This window comes from Marmota flaviventris, chromosome 7, assembly GCF_047511675.1.
Source record: "Marmota flaviventris isolate mMarFla1 chromosome 7, mMarFla1.hap1, whole genome shotgun sequence".
Classification (NCBI taxonomy): Eukaryota; Metazoa; Chordata; class Mammalia; order Rodentia; family Sciuridae; genus Marmota; species Marmota flaviventris.
In genome coordinates, this window is record NC_092504.1 from 62,495,034 (window position 1) to 62,515,189 (window position 20,156).

The 20,156-nt window shown below is 39.8% G+C and overlaps 1 protein-coding gene across 1 annotated transcript in view; it reads left to right on the plus strand.

Annotated features, from left to right (window-relative positions):
- Fras1 (Fraser extracellular matrix complex subunit 1) overlaps window positions 1-20,156 on the plus strand; it is a 421,323-nt gene that overhangs the window by 308,795 nt on the left and 92,372 nt on the right. The window contains exons 32-38 of the mRNA XM_027939818.3: window positions 1,298-1,414; window positions 7,280-7,394; window positions 8,834-8,971; window positions 11,072-11,104; window positions 14,427-14,558; window positions 17,194-17,319; window positions 19,406-19,653. Of these exons, the coding sequence (XP_027795619.3) occupies window positions 1,298-1,414; window positions 7,280-7,394; window positions 8,834-8,971; window positions 11,072-11,104; window positions 14,427-14,558; window positions 17,194-17,319; window positions 19,406-19,653 (909 nt within the window). The remainder of the gene's footprint in view (window positions 1-1,297; window positions 1,415-7,279; window positions 7,395-8,833; window positions 8,972-11,071; window positions 11,105-14,426; window positions 14,559-17,193; window positions 17,320-19,405; window positions 19,654-20,156) is intronic.

Genomic DNA, 20,156 nt, shown 5'->3' on the forward strand with positions numbered 1-20,156 from the left:
CGACTCACTTGCCAGTAATATGCCCACATTTCACTACTTGCACATGCTGTTCCTTTTTCTTCAAGAGATAGAACACGTTTTCCCCTTTCTTCATTTCCAAAAGCTTCCAAAGTAAGTCATCTTGGTCAGTGGAACTGATATAAAACCAACTAATATAAAACCAACTAACCAATATTGGTTAATTGGCTTTGCAAATTTGACACATTGCATTTATTTATTTTTTTATTTTTGTGCAGTGCTGGGGATTGAACCCGGAGCCTTGTGCATGTGAGGCAAGCATGCTACCACTGAGCTACAACCCCAGCCCAGAAGACAACCTTTAAAAAGCAACTAATACAATGCTGAGCTCACACTAGATGATCAGTGAATTATAGATTAATATTATTTTATAACAACAATATGAGGTATCTCCTTGAAGACACATAGATATTCTGAAACTTGATCCCAGGCATGTGATGTGATCCAGATAAAGACTAAGAGTTTTCTTCTGTGAGCTGTAGCTGCTGTGTTGCCTTCTGTCTTGGGATTTGCACAACCCTGACTCCTGTCATATGGAGTTAATATAACTACACGTGGCCACCAAGGGCTTAGCAGTTCTTATGATAAACAAAGGTGGAATAAACAGTGGCGACAAGGGAGAGTTTAAGGGGGCAAGAAGCAGCCTAGGAAAAGCATAATTTTTCAGTGGTTTTGAAACAAGAAAAAGTTGATTCTGTGACTACTACCCTAACTGTAAATGTTAATAATTTTGTTCTGTAAAAATGAGGCTGAGATTTGACATTGCTAGTCTAGGTATAGGAATCTATTATGAATAAAGATGAAGGGAATGGAATAAAGATCATATGTCACATAATCATAATAATGCATTACGTAGCCATCCAGAATTATGTTTTCAAGAATGTTTAAGGATATAGCAAAATATCACAGTATTTTATTAAGTAAAAAATTAGAATATAAAATTGCATACAAATTGAGATTTGTCTGCACAGTAAAAAAATTAAACTGAAATACCTCAATGTATTAATAATCACTCTAACTAGGTAGTGAAATTCTAGATGAGTTTTTATTTCTTTTTCATACTTTCCTGCAATTTTCAGAATTGCCTAAAATGGTTGTGTGTCTTTTGTATAATCAGTAAATGATTAACAATAAAATATGAAGAACAGAATGAAAAGTGTAATGCAGGAACGTATAGGATGCAAAGACAGATGGTTTAAAGGGGGAGAAGCAAAACCCATGTAAGCATACTCTGACCAGCAGAAGATGAAAGGCTCACCAGGATGTCTTTGCTTTTCAGGTGTCCAGAGCCACAGATGCCCAGGCCCACCTGGACAGCCGCGTGTTCAACATTGCAATCTTACCGCACACGCCTGAGGCACCTAAGCTCTCTCTGGGAACATCTCTCCATATGACTGTGAGTTGGGTGGGAGAACTCATGGTGTACACTTGGAAGAGGCATGTAGTATGCTGCTGGGATTTGATACAGTGTCCTGGTTTTAAATGCGGTAGATTCTTGGCCCAGAACGCAGACCCCAGAGCCAACAATAGCAGCCCTGGAAACACATTTCTCACTGACTTGAAAAAGAAACTTAAAATTCCCAGGATGAGAGGAAGATTATGTGGAGTTCATCTTGACCTCCTATCCATTGCCAATGTCCTTTCTCTAGCATCCCAGACAGTTACAGGATCTCTCCTGGAGTGCTTAGAAGAAATTTCAGGCTTATCTACATGTCATTAACACCATTTGAATATAATTATTCAACCAGTTATAGCACCACCTAGCTGGAGAAACTGTTATTTTTCAAAAGCTCTATGAAAAGTTATCCTTGCATTGTAAAACATCCTAGAGAAGGTGGTGTCAGTGCTGCATCCAGAGAGATAAGTAGCAATTCATTACCCAAGAGAAAACTTGGGGACAGGTTGCAGAATGGAGAGGTGATGTCAAAGGGCACTATCACAGATATTAAGAGGACATGAAAGACACAGTGAGAAAGGATATGACTGTGGAAAAATTGCAAATAGTCCCATGAGACTGAAGAAATGAGGAAGGCAGAAAAGAAGAATAGTGGAAATGTGGAGGTAACTGCACCAGATCACAGAATGGCCCGTGTGCTGTGTGAGAGGAACGTGATGCATAGAAAGATCTGAAGGAAGGTGTCAGCTACATTGTCCCATGAAGCTCAGTTCAGACGATTAGCAACTCTACTGTAAACTCTACTGTAACCCTGTGTCTAGGGTAAGTGGGATGCCAGAACCACTCTTCCAGACAGCCACAAGCATGCAAGCCCTTGTAAATCAGCGACTATGAATCCAAGTTTTAGTTAGTGCCCACATAATTACACTCCAAAGTAGTGTATCAGCCTTGAGCCACAACAAAGAGAGTAGTGATAGTTTCAGAAATTATGGGTCTAGGGCATGACAGAGACATAAAGGGGAAAATAGAAAGTTTTTAATGAGTAGCTGGTATCGGCATTTCCACCATAAACCGTAATTTAAAGAAATCATAATTCAGCAGCACTATCAAGTCTATAATTCATCATTCTGACTGGAGGAACTTGGATCAGAATTTTCTTCAAACTGTAAAGAAAACTGTGCATACACATTTCTTGCCAAATGCTAACGCAGTGTTATTTTGAGCATAGATAGGAAAAACAGGCCAGGAGCCATGAAGATGGTGCCGTTCCGCTCTGCTGCTGAGCACCTCTGAAGAGACTTGTCAAGTTGATTTAACCTTTAGGGTCTCAGGTTTCATGTTGCAAATTAGGTCCATCCATCTGAAACAGAGGATATGTCAAAAGTTAGTTTACCATAAAATTTGATTAGCTTGCTATTTTGTTACTTACAATATACAGAGTGTATATTTATTTGCTATTAATTAGGGCTATTGCTGTAAGACATGCTTGTAATCTGTAACAAAAAACACATTCTCAGTTCAGTAGTTTAGACTCATCTAAACACATAGGTACTGCACATATTTGCTAACTACATTATGAATTTATGTGGTAGATATATAGTATAAGCGTGCATGTGCATACACACGTGCACACGCACACACACACACACACACATAAAAATAGGAGTCTACCTCCACATGGATTCATCCAGGCATTCATTCATAAACACATTTGATCTCCTGGTTTATGCCAAGAGATGTGGAAGACATAGAGATTCAATGACCTTAAAATGGAGCCTCTATTTTTCAGGAACTTTGAGTCAATGAGGAGACAACTAAATAAGCAGTGATACTACAGTGATAAATGCAATGACATGGAAGCCAATGGGAGGGCACCTAGTGCATAAGAGCACGGGAGAGCATCACAGAAGCTTCCTCTAGGAGAGGACTGAGTTGGCTAAGTGGAAATTATCTCAAGATCAGGGTTCTCGAGATCTCAAACTAATGCCTGTAATACCAGCAGTGTGGGAGGCTGAGGCAGGAGGATTGAGAGTTCAAAGCCAGCTTCAGCAAAAGCAATGTCCTAAGCAACTTGGTGAGACCCGGTCTCTAAATAAAATACAAAACAAGGACTGGGGATGTGGCTCAGTGATAGAGTACCACTGAGCTCAGTCCCCAGTATCCCCCCCACCTAAAAAAGAACCCACCCTAGGATTTCTAACTCAGCAGGTCTGACATAGAGTGAAGAATCTGCATTTCTTTACAGGTCCCCAGGGGATGCTGTTTGCTGCTCAAATCTCCACCTGTAAATAACCTCAGATGGAGAGTAAAAAAGGGGAAATTCACCCAGGCAATAGGAGCAGCGGATGAAAAAAACTGGAGACACAGGAGAACATGACATATTTGAAGAATGATAGGTGGTTCGGTGGGCTGGCACATAAATCCCTAAGTGTAAAAGCAGCATGAAATAACAGTCAGATCATGGAGAACCTTATGATGAAATTTCCATTTTTGTCCCCAAAGACTGTTGTGTTGAAGGATTTATAGCAGAAAAGTGCCATGACCAGATTTTTAATGATTGGTTCTGGAAGCTCATTCTGGCTACAGAGTAGAGAACATTCTGGATGGGGGATATACAGACAACCAGTAGACTATTGCATTCACCTAGAACAAGAGAGGTTAGTGGTTTGAACCCCATGCAGTGGCAATATGAGTTCAAGTTTAGGGAGATATTGAAGAGATACTTATATTCCCATGTTCATGGTAGCATTATTCACAATATCGAAGAGGTGGAAGCCAGATAAATGGACAAAGAAAATATGATATATAAATGTTGTCTATACATGACATATAAAGGTGATACATATGTGTGTATATCTTTATTATACACATATGCTCATACCTGGAATATTATTCAGCCTTAAAAAGGAGGAAATCCTGTTATATGCTACAACATGAATGAATCTTGACATTAGGCCAATGCAATAAGCCAGTCGCAAAAAAGACAGATAACATCTGGTTACACTGGCATGAGGTCTATAGAAGTAGTCAATCTCTCAGAGAAAGAAAGTAGAATGGTGATTGCCAGGGGTGAGAGGGGAGTGGGATAGGGAGAAAAGGAAGGTTTCTCAGTGGCTATATTTTTCTTTTACAAGAAGAACAATTTCTAGTGATCTATTATATAATATGCACATAGTTAGCACTGCTGTACTGAACACTTAAAAATGGTTACAGTGGAGCTGGGAGCTGTGGCACATGCCTGTAATCCCAGCAGCTTGGGAGGCTAATGCTGGAGGATTGTGAGTTCAAAGCTAGTCTCAGCAATTTAGCAAGGCACTTAGCAACTTGGTGAGACCCTGTCTCTAAATAAAATACGGAAAAAATATGGGGATGTGGCTCAGTGGTTAAATACTCCTGGGTTCAATCCCCAGTACCAAAAAAAAAAAAAAAAAAAAAAAGTTACAATGGTAGAAAAAATTAAGAGAGAGATAAAGAAAGGTTTAGAGGCACAGTAGCAAATTGTATATGGGAAGACTCTTGTTTCTGCTACTCCTATTGAATCCTCACAAATCAACCCCAACTGATCTCCATCAAACATTAATACCAAAGTGCCATTTATTAAGATTAGGGATATGGGTGGACGTGACAACTTCAGTTTGGGGTCTCCTTATTCTGAAGCATAGTGAGTGAAAGTGAAAATAATTGATGTGAATTCACAGATGTGCAGGGGACACAGATCCCAGGGCCTCACCAGACCACTGTAAGAACTTGACTTTTGTTCTGATTGCAAAGCCCCTGCAGGGTGTTGAACCCAGATCCAGTGTCCTTTGTAAAGGGATCACACTGGCTGCTGTGCTGAAATAGACTGTTGGGGAGATGAAAGGACAGTCAGGAGGCCATATGATCCAGGGGAGAAGCTGGCTCTGAGCAGGGTGGTAGCAGTGAAGGTAGGAAGAAAGATTTGGATTCTGGATATATTCAGAGATATATGGGTATTATGAAAACCATTATTCTTGCAATTTTCTTTGGTTGACAGATATGTCATAAAAAATGTCTTCCGTAACGATTTCCGTGAAATTTAATCTCTCATTTCTTACTATGTTTAATTGATAAATATTGAACATTTTAAATAGCCAGTATTAAAATTGATCATATTTTTATATGTCTCAACCTCAATATTGCTTTCTTCACAGAATCAAGTCCTCACTTTTTCTACCCAATGTCTATTTCTATTAGTAGAGAAAAATGTATAAATTCTAAAATAGAATATCTGTTGTCTTGGCTGGAACTTATTTCCCTTTTCCATAGACCTATATCTCTGATAATTCTCTCTTCTTACCACTTTATTGTTTTAGGGACATCTAGATTTTCAAAAGTATCCCATGGTACTCTGAGAATTTTAGGTTATTACAATGGTTTTGAGATTGCAGTTTTGCAAACAGAACTGAACAGTGTGCCAAGCCTTTCCTTTTTTCCTAGTATTCATGCCCACATGTGTCTGCACACATGAATGGGCTGTAAACACCTTATATAGAGCATATATTTTTAAATTTGTTGTCCTTACTTGTTTTATTTTAGGTTGAGAGACCAGCTGCTGTTTGCAATTCTAATTTTCCTTACTCATTACATTCCAGACCTGAGCAAGGACCTGAAATATGACTCTTTACTTATGGGGGGATTGTCTTAACCTGCAGATGCCGCCTCTCCCTGGGACAAGTATGCCTTGGGGACAATTACAAAGCAACTGCAACCTTCAATCTTTTTATGGTTAAAAGAAGAGCACCACACCCTCCTCTAGGAGCATTACTGAGCCCCACTTAATCTTTTTCTAAATGGGGAAATTCCTTCTGGAAGAAGCAGAGCTTCAAAGAGCAGAAGAGCATGTCACACCCCAGCCTACCTCTAGGGTCAGTTAGGAAGAGCCTGCAACAAGCAGGATATTATGTTCTAAGACAGCATGCATGACTCGGTTAAAGGTCCATGCTCAGACTAGTTTTCCCTTTTATTCTCTATACTGATTTTGCTGCCACTGTCCCCAGTCATTGCCTACTTGTGGGAGTCTGAATCTTTCCTTGTTTTTTTGAGTGTTGCCTCCTGTTGGTGGGTCATGGATGTGCACAGGATAGTGAAAGTAATACACATACATGGGGCCCTCCGATTAATATTGCTTGACCTGCTCATTGAGTCCTGAAAGCTAGAGGAGAAAAGCAATATCTAGTTCTTTTGCATAGTAGAATGAACACAAAGAGAAATGTTGGCTATTATTATAAGCTTTAATAAACAAATAGCTCTGAATGCAAATAGTGAGCCTCTTTTGGTGTTTGAGGCCCTATTCATCTTTAGCCCTTTGAAAACAGAAAGCATTACAAATTCACAAAACTGAGGTTTGGGGTAATGCTCTGAAGAACCTCCTGGGGCCAAAACTTAAACCTCCCAGTTGGGTCATCAGAACTTCTTGCCAGATTCAACCTTAGCCCATTAAGTTAAAAGAGCAAAGATGTAGAAGCCAGCTGGAAACAGTAGAATAGCCATCTGTGGAGCCTCTTTTAGACCCAATGTGTTCCCATGCAAGCTCTACTTGGGGAAAAATAACCATATTGGGACCCCCCCACAGCATATACTGACATAAACCTGAGGTCAGGGGCAGAGGAGAGAAGAGCTAGATAATCTACAAAGGTCTCTGTAACCCTGAGAGCTTCCTGAGATTGGGACAAATCTGTAGTGCAAGACACCAGATCCTTTTGGACTTCTGGAGAAAACTCTACTCAGTGTGACTGATTTAAAAGCCCAGAGAGAATTTGCTTTTATTTTCTTAAAAAGGTTTTGGGGGTTTGGTTTTGTTTTCATCACACCATTTTTCCTTCTCCCTTTCTGAACGTTTTTCAGGCTCGGGAAGATGGCCTGACTGTCATTCAGCCTCTTGCCCTGTCCTTTGTGAACTCGGGGAGGCCCAGTAGAAAGATTATATACAATATCACTCGACCTCTGCATCCAAATCATGGTAAGATGTGCACTAAATGATCTTTTGGGAAATGCTATCGCCTACCATTTGTGGACAAATCTTAAAAATTCTGTAGCTTTTGCTGCTTGGGTACATGGAGATACTGATGGGGGTTTTAGGAATAAGAGTTATTTATATCCCATGCACCTGTCCTCTAGTTTAGAACTAAGAGAGAAAGAAAAAGAATAATGTGTTGGCTTTGGCTCGGACAGAGCTGATTTGAGTACGTGGTGCCACCGGATTGAGCACTCTCTGCCACGACCTGATAGAACCCGGCGCACATAGGCATTGTCTGTAGGGACCAAGCCTGCCCTGAGGGGGCAAGCAGACCAAAATGAGCAGGTGCTAAGGGCAAAGAAGTCTGCCAGAGCCCAAAGGCTCCTCCTTTCATAGGGAACACAGGAATGCAGAACTGGAGTCAGAGGAGAGGTGGGCCCCTTCCATCAGTCCCCAGCACTCAGATTTCTTAACATTGAGCTCACATAATGAGCTTGTGTCCAACAGAGGTGTGCTGTCCCTCCCAGGAAGGAGACCAGCTTCTATGACAGTTCTGCTCCTTCTCTGACACTGTTCTCCCGACACCAACCACGGTCCCTGAAGGAAGCCTCTCCCATTACCAAGTTCCCAACGAAAAGTAAAAGTCTGAAAATTAAACTCCATTACCTTTTGATAAAGTCCAAAGCCATTTAAAGTCTAAAAGTCACCCTGCCCTTTTTTCTTAATCTGCTAAGTTATCATAGAAATTCTCCCTACAGTGTCAGACCAGAAGCTGGGCCATCTTCTTCAGAATGGCCATTGGTCTCAGCCCCACAGAAAGTTCAACCCCCAGCCTCACATGTGCCTTCCTTTTAAAGAATAAGATATGAAATATGATGAAAGCATTAGCTCTGTACCTGCAAAATTTATGAACAGTCAAACCTGCAGCCCCTAAAGCACTGAGCATAGGCCAAGTGAATGCTGCAAATCCAGTTCTTAGAATAATCGAGATTCATGTTTCTGTTGCCAAAGATCATCGCAGAGACTAAAGCATTTTCTAAAGAGAGGAGGGAAGACGAAGGAAAATCTCTTTACAGCCTCATCAGAAAATCATTCTAGGTTGGCCTCTTAGCAACCTTGACCTTTGAATGAAACTCAGCTGGGAGGGTCTCATAGTTATGGTACCCTTTCTGTGACTTAAGGAAAATTACGTGGTCCGAGCTCATGAGGGGCAGTAGTTTGCCTCTTACTATGTTTTAAGTTCCATGAGTCCTACTTTGGGTTTTAGATTTGCCCTTTTCTTCAATTACAAGAGAATAGTACACCAAGAACAACCAGAGAGAGTAATTGGACCTGAAGGATAAAAGACTCCTACCAATGAGCAAAGCTGGCTTTGTGGCTCTGGCCAGCTCGTCAGCCTTGAGAGTTACTGGTGGTGCTCATGCCCATTTCTTTCTCCCCAGGTATCATTGAGCACAGGGACCAGCCTCACTCACCCATCCGGTATTTCACACAGGAAGATATTAACCAAGGGAAAATCATGTACCGCCCTCCCTCTGCAGCTCCCCACCTCCAGGAGATCATGGCCTTCTCCTTTGCTGGTAATGCTCTCTCTCTCCTCTGCCTTGAGGCACCTACACTGCTCTCTGTGGATCTTTATGACTGAATCGCTCCAACTCTTCCCACAGTCCTCTGGACAGTTTGGTGTGACACTACTTTATAGCTGTTGAAGATACTTTGTGACCTGTCAGCCACTATGTGCCTTTGTCTCCTCCATTCCACCTTTTCTTTTTCCCATTAATTCACACATGTAGGCTTACTTTCAGTAAGCTTTTATTTTGTGGCTCTTGAGTGCTGATCACTAAATGAGACCTTGGAGATACAGTGGTAAGCAAAGAGAGGTATGGATCTGTTCTTGGACTGCTTGGAGATTTAGGTATGGAGACAATTGGATAAATAATCCCAGTAATGAATGATTAATTGCAGACTGAGACAAGAGCTCAGAAAAGGAGGAATAATGTTCCACAATAGAATTAAACATTGCAAGACTTGACCTAGTTAGCGGGCTCCACGGAGGCTGTTCGAGGAAGATATTGACAGTGGAAGGATGGATAGATGCTACCAAGGCTGTGTGTGCATAGAGGTGATGGGGGAAGCATTCCTAAAAGAAGGGCATGTGCCCTGTGTGTAGAAGCCCTGGGAAGGAGAGAACATGATAGGATTTAAGAGTCAATGATCCTGTAATATGGTGAGTGAGTGTGCAGAGATGAGCTTGGTGGAGGAAATGGGCCAGACCTTATAGGTCCTGGAAGCCTATAAGAACTAGAATCTTAATTCCAAGACTTAGAGGATGCAGTGGAGGTTGATGATACAGGGGATGGCTTTTATAAGGAACTTTTTGTCTATAGTGATGTAAATGCCCTTGACAAGGAAGCCAAAATAAATAGGGATGTGAGTAAGGGAAATCCAGGTAGGAGGGTCCTGCAGTACCTCAGTGAAGGCTTCACAAGCAGGGGTGGAGAATGCAGGTGACCTTCTGCGATTAATACCAGGAATTGATAGAAGACATATTTTTAAACATTGAGTGGAAAAACAATTGAATTTTTCATTAAAGCTAGCACATGCCTTTCTGCTAAACCATGACAGCCTTTAGTCTTATCACAGTGTCTCTTCCCTTGACCCAGTAATCAAAGCTGCTGACTGCAAAGTTGCAAGTCCCTACCCCTAAATATTGCTATGACTTGGAATGACTTGAAAACTTTTGGAGCTTGTTTCTTTATTTCTAAAATATATGCACCACATAAAATGCTGAATATAGGCTATTACTTTTATATAGTAGATTTATTCAAATAGAACAGCTGGTGATTTCTACGGTAAGTTGAACATGGATTAAATAATCCTAGAGTTTCTTTTTTGATTATGGTAAACATATGAAGTGATATTTGCCACTATTTAATATAAGTTCAATTGTCTAGAAAATGTTAACTCCTTAATTAGATTGAAAATCTCTAAGGGCATGGAGAGGCCCTTTCTCTGAGGAGTAACCCTGATGTTTAGTAACTGGGTAACTAATAGCCCATGAAAATTTTCATGGTTCTCTAGCCCCCACTTTACAAGAACTACTTTATAAGAAACTCAAGATATCCTGGGATTAGAGGAAAAGAAAACATGCCAGCCATGGTTGAAGTAATTTCCAAATCTGTTATACTTGCCTTAGTAGCTAGAGTCTCTTTGGGAGAGCAGAGTCCTGTCTTGTATAATCTATGGGATAAATGCCACAAGATAAATCTCTCTCACAGTTACAGTGTGTAAATCAATGTCCCAAGCATCACTCAATTCTACAATGGAATTGACCCACCTGAGAGCGCTGTCAGTGATATACGACATCACCCACATTTGCCAATTTGTAGGATTTTATGTACTGATAAAATTGGATCTGAATGAATGTATTATAAATCACTCTAACTGCTGTGATATAGAATTATTCCACTATGTGGTTCTTTTTGCTACTTAACATTAATGTTGGCATCATTAAATTTGACATAACATTAGCGAATGACCTACTGATGGTTCCTCAAGTCAGAATCATCTAGGTTAAAACAATTTTTACCTTCCTAATTTCTGTCATATATTTTGTGCCTTTTCCATGTATCCATGATTCCAAAATATATTATATAAGGATTTCCTCTCACTCTTTTCAGGTCTCCCAGAATCAGTGAAATTCCACTTCACGGGTAAAGATTTTAATCTCAATTTTATTAGACAATAAGACTTTTCCTTCTCTTATTATTCCTTTCTTTTTGCTCTTTTCCTCAGTACTTTAACCTATTTTCTAAGAGTTACTTAAAAGTTGTGTGACTTTCCTTCTACAACAAGTTTCTTTTAAAATAATCACATGGTTAGTTACTTAGTAATTGCTTAATTTTGTATTCATAGAAAATGTCAACCCAGGATGCTAAAGATTAATGTTATTTAGGCCCTGATTCAACTTATCTTAACATTTGTTAAAAAAGAGCTGATAGTGGTTAAGATCTTAGACTCTGAACCAGATGGCCTGAAGTTCAACCTACTCTGGGAAAGTTTCTTAACCTCTCTGTACCTGAATGCCTCATTCATAAATCGAGGTAATAATAATAATAGTAATAATAATAACATAGGTAAGGACCCCAGAAAAACGATTGGTCACAATCATCCCTGTACACTCAGTTGATGAGTCAGGGTTGTATGTAGTCTTGAATAAAGCCTCTCATTGAGTGCCTTGACACTGGAGGGAAGAGTCTTATGACTCAGAGCATGAGCTGAGAAGTCTGTGCAGAAGACCTTAGCATCCTCTTGTAGTTCATACCGCATTAGAAGCTGAGCTTCATCAGTACAAGAGAGTCTGACTTCTATGCTGGGGCAACTCGGGCAAGTTTTCTTGTTTAAGTTTGACTGAGGGTGGTTGGCTATAAATAGTGTCTTAAATAACCATTTAGATGGGATTGACTATTCCATTACAATCGCCCATCCATGTGTCCTGTTGTATTTCATGGAGGGGGAAATCTTGGTGGGACAGATAATCACTTATGTCAAACTCCCAGACTTTTCTTTCTTCTTTGACGGTTAAAAATCACACTTGAATCAACAGTTTCAGTGTGTGTCACTGTTGATGTGACCCTAAAATCAGCTCATCTAATGGCAGGCCTCTATGTAATCCATGCAATCAGAAATGATATATGATACTTTTTTTACCTTTTTTGAAACAACTTACAATAAATATAGTCTTATTTAATCATTTTACAAGAATAAGTATTATTTTTAGCATTTTAAATGAGGGGAAACTGAAGGTCATTAGGAGTAAATAATCTGCCCAGGTTTCTACCACTGGTAGATTAGAACTGGGATTTAGTACAAGTTTCTGACTCACAGTATGGGGTAATTAGCTTCACCTGATGTGTATGTGTTGCTAATGGAAACTAAGTGTCATGGTAGGTGAAGGGTTAACAATTAATTTCTCTAGGACTTTAAGTTAATGATCCTTGAACCCTTAATACAGATTTAATGGGATGGACTTTGGGCTGACCTTAAATTATCATGTATTCTTCCTAAGATTCTTTTTAACTATTTTTTTGAGAAAAACTTGGATTCTAGTAAGGAGAAAGCCATCTCCTTCAGGAGAATTTTGTGAGAGAAAATTGAAAATTGGACAGATAATGAACTACAGCTGTAGCCAGTCCAAACCTGATATTAGCCCATGAATGAGGGAGAGGAGCTATTTCAGTTAATCAGCTACGATGAGAAGGAACACTGATGTCCCCTGAGCTGACTGGCTTCACGACACATGCAGACACTGTGGAACAGTGTGTGTTCTTAGCAAGGAACACACAGGAGGTAGATGGTGCCCACAGGAGGCATTTAACCCCAACAGGCAGTTTGACTATTTCTTAGGGAAATCAGAAACATTTCTTAAAGAGAGGGCTAGACATGGAATTGCTAATATTTTCATTTTAAGTCCTTATGTTTGCTTGTGAAACACTGCACCAGCATGATATATTTTCTAGTTATATAACATGAACTGGAAAACAGCTTTCTTCCACTTTTATACAGGCAAGGATATGCCTCAGTCACACTATGTGATATGGCCAAGTTTTAGGGCCTTTCCTGTCCTTCTCTATAAAATAAAGATGTTGATGTCCCTGTGCTTCTTCCCACTTAGAAGCAAAACCAATTTAAATCATAGCAAATAAAATATAATTATATTTTACAATTATTTATTTTTACTTTAACTTAGATTCCAGAGATCTCAGAGTCCTGAAACCACTGAAATTTATAAAAATAAGTTTGTGTGTTTCCCTCCAAATCGTCAAAAGTTAAGAATCATCTGTCCCTATCTTTGATCATCCAGAGAGAAGGAGATTTAATATAAAAAAGAAGCAGTGGCAATAATTTTGCCCTCAACTGAATGTCCAGAACCTGCATTTCTGTGCGGATGATGTTCTCTCTCCTTCCACAGGGCTATTTCTGGACTTCTCTAGGACGTGGAGTATACCTTATAAAATCTAACTGTATTTTCAGATCTGCCTTAAGAATGAGAAAAATCTAAAACTTGAATGGCATCATTACTAGGAGTTAGTGAGCATTGCTTAAGAATGCTTAAAGGAATCACTCTGCTTCAGAAGGAATTGGATTCCTACTGACTTGCTACTAAGTCCAAAAGAAAGTGAGGAAGGAAACCAGTTTCTCATAACCAGGTCATCTGCAAGCATACAACACATTTTAAAGCATGAACAGTGCAGTTCTCTCAACAGCCACCATAGATAAACACTCTGATGGGCTGATGATGCTGACTTCCCTCTAGACCAAGCTTTGAGAGAGGGGTGGGCATTACTGAGAGAGAAGAAAGCAGAAATAAGAGTCAGTTTTGCCTTGTTTTCCTTAGGAGATCAGTGTTCACTTGGATGGAGGGAACCCAGGGAAATAAAATTTAAAGTCACTGTTTTGCTCACAAAGATGTCTTCTATTTATGGCATTGTGCATAATGACCAGGTAAAAATGGATCTGCTTACTTTCAAACAATTGCCATACCTTCAAACAGTTGCCAAAATCGTTTGTATGACAATTTTCTGTCCTTTCAAAAAGTTATTTTCTAATGAAACAAAAATGTGTTTTTTTCTAAAAGAGAGTTCTTAAAAGAAAATATTTTTTGGAATATTAGGGGAATTAATTTAATAAAAAAAAAAATCTCCACAAATAAAAGCCTTTACCAGCATCATCTAAGAGTGCATATTTTGTGTTACTTTCCATTAACATTTGTCAAAATCAATTTGCTATGAAAATATTCTCTTAAAATGGCTTTGTACTTAAAGTCCTTTATCCTTTTCTTATCCATAGAAAAGGCTTTGTTAGAATAGCTCACAATATCTTGCTTATTTACTTTTCCATCTATAAAGATCTCTTCATTGTTAAGGTAATCTTAAAATGCTTCTAGCTTTGTATTTGTGGAAACAGCCTGAAGATGACTAGACTACAAGTTGATTAACACTTGTGTGCACACGTGTGTGTGTGTACACTTACCAGTTTCAGATGGAGAGCACACTAGTCCAGAGATGGCCCTCACCATTCATCTCCTTCCCATGGATGGACAACCACCAGCGTTTCAGGTCACAGCTCCCCTGCTCCAGGTCAGCCCAGGAGGCCGCACATCTCTAGGTAAGAACTGGGAGCCTGAGAGAAACGTGTCTCTGGAGATAGGATTGTGTTTCAGCAGCAGTTCCTCTTGAAGCTTCTTGATGGTCGCTAAAAAGCAGTGGCCTCCTCTTCCTGAAGTTCTGAGCATTTACACCTATATCCTCTGATACCACCAGTGATGAGAATCAGTCGGGCGAGTTCCATTACAGCAGATGTGAAGATTAAACACACAGGAAATGCCAAAGCAATTGTAGAAAGCAAGTTTTATTTAAAGGATAGAACAGAGACTTCTTTATACATTTTAGAATTCCTTTGTTCTCATGCCCTCCTTCTCCCCTTATCTTGCCTCTCTCCTCTCCTATCCTGCATATGTGACCAAATGGTGGGGCAAATAGTGGAGTGATCCAAGGCTGAAGGAAGCCACCCAGGGGGATGGGCAAGAAGAGACCAGCCCTGGAGGCATTAATTAACAGCTCCTACAACTCCCTGAGGGGGGGAACAATTCCTGGGGCAGGTTACCTTTGCAACAGGTTGGAGGAGGAAGGGGAAGGGCTTTGGAGATGGGAGCAAGTGTTTCTTTTTTTTTTCCAACCATCCCCCATCTTCCAGATGGGACCCAATTATTTATTATCTGTATTGACTGTCCTTCCTGCCCCGCCAGCCTCACTTCCTCCTGCCCATTCTTATGCAAATAGAAGCAGCATAGAGAGAATGAAGTACACCCTTGGAAGGCCAGCACTTGTGATGGAATGCAACCCTGAATTTATTCCCCAGTCACCAAGAGTTTGATTTGTTGCCTTCACTAAAATATAAAAGTAACAGCAGAGAGGAGAATGGAGGGGAGTGGGTTTCAATAACTACTCTTAGGATTTTTTATTTAGAAAGTGAGGAGGAAGAGGAGAAATGACAGATCAAAATAACCTTCAGAAGTTGTGAGAAGTTAGAGTCAGCCCAGTTATTTCGTACATATTTTTATTTAGTTTTTAGTATACTTATTCTTTAGGGGTTTATGTGTTCCTCTACCAAGGACACACAGTAGACAATGATTTTTGTTAGGTATGCTCTGTAGATCCTTATGCAGTTTCTCTGTATGGCTTCTGTCCCAAAATTAATTTTCCTGTTTTCTCCATGTGGGTTTTTAGCCAAAAGTTGACATCGAATTCATAAACAAGCCATTAAACTAAGATAAATGTCACTTTTACTCTTATCTTCACTTTCATGATGGGCATAGCAGCTATCATTAAACTTGGCTTTTCTGGTAGAATCAGAAAAATAACAAAAGAAGAAACCATGATAAGCAAAAATAGTTTATGGAGTATTTCCTGAAAGAAAACCTACCTCAGCTGGTCAGGATCAACCTTCTCATGGCCTTCCTCTGTGCATGCCCTCATTTGTATGGAAGAAAAAAAAGTATTCTGAATTCAGAACTGCCTACTTGTAAATGAATTTTGGAAGAACCTACATGATACAGTTTGTGAATAGACTGTGCTATCAGTTTTCATTCTTGTGCTGGATTGGAATTAAACAGCACTTTTTTCACATTTTTTTATTTATATATGACAGCAGAATACATTATAATTCTTATTACACATATAGAATACAATTTTTCATATCTCTGGTTGTATACATAGTATATTCACCCCAATTTGTGTCTTCATACCTGTACTTTGGATAATAATGATCATCACATCATTAATACCCCATGCCCCCTCCCTTCCCCTCCCACCCCTCTGCCCTATCTAGAGTTCATCTATTCCTCCCATGCTCCCTCTCCCTATCCCACTATGAATCAGCCTCCTTATATCAAAGAAAACATTCGGCATTTGGTTTTGGGGGATTGGCTAACTTCACTTAGCATTATCTTCTCTAATTCCATCCATTTACCTGCAGATGCTATGATTTTATTCTCTTTTATTGCTGAGTAATATTCCATTATGTATATATTGCCACATTTTTTTATCCATTCATCTATTGAAGGGCATCTAGGTTGTTTCCACAGTTTAGCTATTGTGAATTGTGCTGCTATAAACATTGTTGTGACTGTGTCCCTGTAGTATGCTGTTTTTAAGTCCTTTGGGTATAGACCGAGGAGAGGGATAGCTAGGTCAAATGGTGGTCCCATTCCCAATTTTCCAAGAAATCTCCATACTGCTTTCCATATTGGCTGCACCAATTTGCAGTTCCACCAGCAAGTGTGAGTGAACCTTTTTCCCCACATCCTCACCTACACTTATTGTTGTTTGTATGCATAATAGCTGCTATTCTGACTGGAATGAGATGAAATCTTAGGGTGGTTTGATTTGCATTTCTCTAATTGCTAGTGAGGATGAACATTTTTTCATGTATTTGTTGATTGATTGTATATCATCTTCTGCAAAGTGTCACTTCAGGTCCTTGGCCGATCTATTGACTGGGTTATTTGTTTTTTTTAGTGTCTAGCTTCTTGAGTTCTTTATATACCCTAGAGATTAGTGCTCTATCTGATGTGTGAGGGGTAAAGATTTGCTCCCAAGATGTAGGCTCTCTGTTCACCTCACAGATGGTTTCTTTTTGATTACAGATTAGCTACAGCCTGGCCTGAGGCATTCGTATATAGAGTATGCAGTTTGTCATTGTACCCACTCTGCCTCACCATGCTTTGTTCTCCTTGTTGCAGGCCTCCGGTTGGTAGTGAGAGATGCTGAGACAGACCCTGAAGAACTCTCCTTCGACCTCCGGAAACCTCCAAAGCATGGTGTTCTGCTTAGGCTTATGGATGGGTTCCAAGAACCCATGGCCACAGGTAGCTGCACAGTCCTTGACCCGCCTGGGAGGTTTTTTGCTCTACAATTGGTTTTATGTGAAAAGAAGTGAAGTGGCTCTGTGGGATACACTGTGAGGAGAGACTGCCTTTCATGTTTCATTCACTGGCCTGGTATTAGACTTCTTCCTCTGTCCACTCCCACTCCTCATCCCTTGTCTGCCCCAGCCCACTCTGGAAACTGTGAACCTGCTTCCTCAGGTTGTAGGTGAAATGGGCAGACTTCTAAAGCTTGTAAATGCATTTATCACCACCACAGGCGTGTCAGCTGTAAGCGGGCACGGCTTGCTGTGCGGCAATAGTTCCGGTAGCTTCTCCATGAAGATGAATTTGTCATACTGTGGTATGCGTATCCTCACTATGTGTTTAGTACTGTGACTTTGATAGCATTAGCAACATGTGTCTTCATAAAAAAGGGGGAACACATTTTTGAAGTATTACCTAAGCAATATAATAGACCAGCTTTTAAGAAACACATGAAAGTACAAAGAACACAATTGAAATCTACTTTTTAATAGTTAATATCAAGTCTAGTGTTATTTCTTCCAAAGTGGTCTCCTTGAAATGTCATTTTATTCCAACCATCTGTACTTTCTCAAACCTTGATATGGTTCCTTTCAGAGATATAGTAATGCTTGCTTCTGAATATCCCTGGTAAGAGATATTATTAATATCTCTTGCCCTTGAAGGTATATTGAATTTTAAGAACTACCACCAGCATGTGGGCATCACAGAGGTAGATTTTAAAATTTTACTAAACAAATGCAGTGCCATTAGAACAGATATGAACCACCCAAAGGGAGTATGTTAGGGGTATTTTGGTCACTGTCTTGTTTCTTTAACATCACATGTCACCTATCCTGTGTAATTAATTTATAAGGTCTAAAAACATTTGTAAAAAGTTTTATTTCCTTTCTCAGGCATCACACCGCTAGTACTAGTAAAACACAGTAACATACTGTTGAAGGGAAGGCTTCTTAGAATATGAACACAGAATGAGTTGATTTTTCCATCTCATTATATAATACTAATTATTAGAGCCAAAAATAACTTCCAGGAAGACTGATTCCTTGGCTGTGTTCTGTGGACTCATTAGAGCCATGGCTCTTAGAGGCACTTGTCATGAAAAGGGTTCCATAACCAAACAGGTTTGAGAACCTTTAATATTTGTATATTAATGTTTTAAAACATTATTTAAAAACTCAAAGTCCTGCAGGTTAAAACATAAATTCTAAATTCTATTCAATACCATTATATATGTGAACTTGAAGCTTTCTTCCCACATTTGTCTAATCTGTTATGAATTCGTACTCTAGACTATGTAGTTTGAGTTTCAAACTTCAAGTATATTTTTCAATTTTTAAGAAATTTTTATACCCTCAATTAAATAAAGATCTCTTATAGGCCCATCAAGCTTAATCTGTTAGTTGTTTTTTTTTTTTTTTTCCTTTGGTATCAGGATTAGATTCCAGAAGGGCTGTCATAAAAAATACAGGTTTGTTCTTTTTCTTTCCTTTCTTATTTATTTATCAGTATTGGGTATTAAACCTAGAGATGCTCTACTATTGAGCTACATACCCAGTCCTTTTTTCATTTTTACTTTTTCTTTTGAGAAAGGGTCTCACTAAGTTGCCCAGACTGGCCTCAAATTTGTGATCCTCCTGCCTCAGCCTCCCAAGTAGCTGGGATTACAGGTGTGCACCACTGTGCCCAGCCTGTCATTTGTTTTTCTGTAACTAGGAGTCATCAGGGAATCTTCTAGAGGTAGATTTCAGTTCAATATAATTAAGAACCTTTAAAAAAAATTAGGGTTATTGCCAGAGGAATTAGCTACCTTGATCACTTGCTGCTCACCTTGAGACATGAGGAAGGACAGACTAACCCACCCTTTTCCAAGGGTGGTGTAAAGGGAATCCTAAATTGGGTGGGCGATTATAATAATAAGCTTGTAATTACCAGGGTTTATGATTCTATATGTACTTTGAAATCCAGAGAACAAAGGTGCTATATAAATGAGAAGCACTGTTCCCAGAAGTAATAGGCTTTACAATTTGTTTTATTCTTAAAGGTGACACTTTCACATATGATGATATTAAGAAAAACGCTCTGCAGTATATCCATCATGGTTCCTCTGTCTGGGAAGACAGCATGGAGATCTCAGTCACAGATGGCCTCACAGTGACCACGTCAAAAGTGAGAGTGGAGGTGTCCCTATCAGAGGGCCAAGGGCCGCGGCTGGCTGCTGGCTCCTCCTTGAGCATCACTGTTGCTAGCCAAAGCACAGCCATGATCACCAGGTCGCACCTTGCTTATGAGGTAAGTCCTTCCCTTTGCTCTCCTTGTTCTGCACTGCACCTGCTGGCCAGATTGACTAGAAAGGCTAAATATTTGAGGCAGCTGGTATGTGGCCATGTGAACAATGTTTTATCTCAACTTCCCTACAGTTCTACTCTTAGGAGGAATCACATTGTGTACCCTGGCTTCTGCTAACATCTCAGGAGCAGATCAGTGAATGGGTAAAACTTTGATGAAAAAGCAATGAGTATGTGGAGGGCTGGGTACTTGTCGACGGGAAAAGAAGCCAAAGTCAGAAAAGCCTGAGTACTGTTGTTTAATTGCCATGTATAACATTTCTAATGTGAATTTTGAGAAAAGAGCACCTTAGAAGAATTTATCTGGTCAGTGACTAAATGGGAATGGTGTTCCTGGCTCCCTGAGAGAAAACTTGCTTGTTACCAGCTTTTTTTTTGAGGAGGGTGGGTATCAGGGATTGAACTCAAGGGCACTCGACCACTGAGCCACATCCCCAGCCCTTTTTT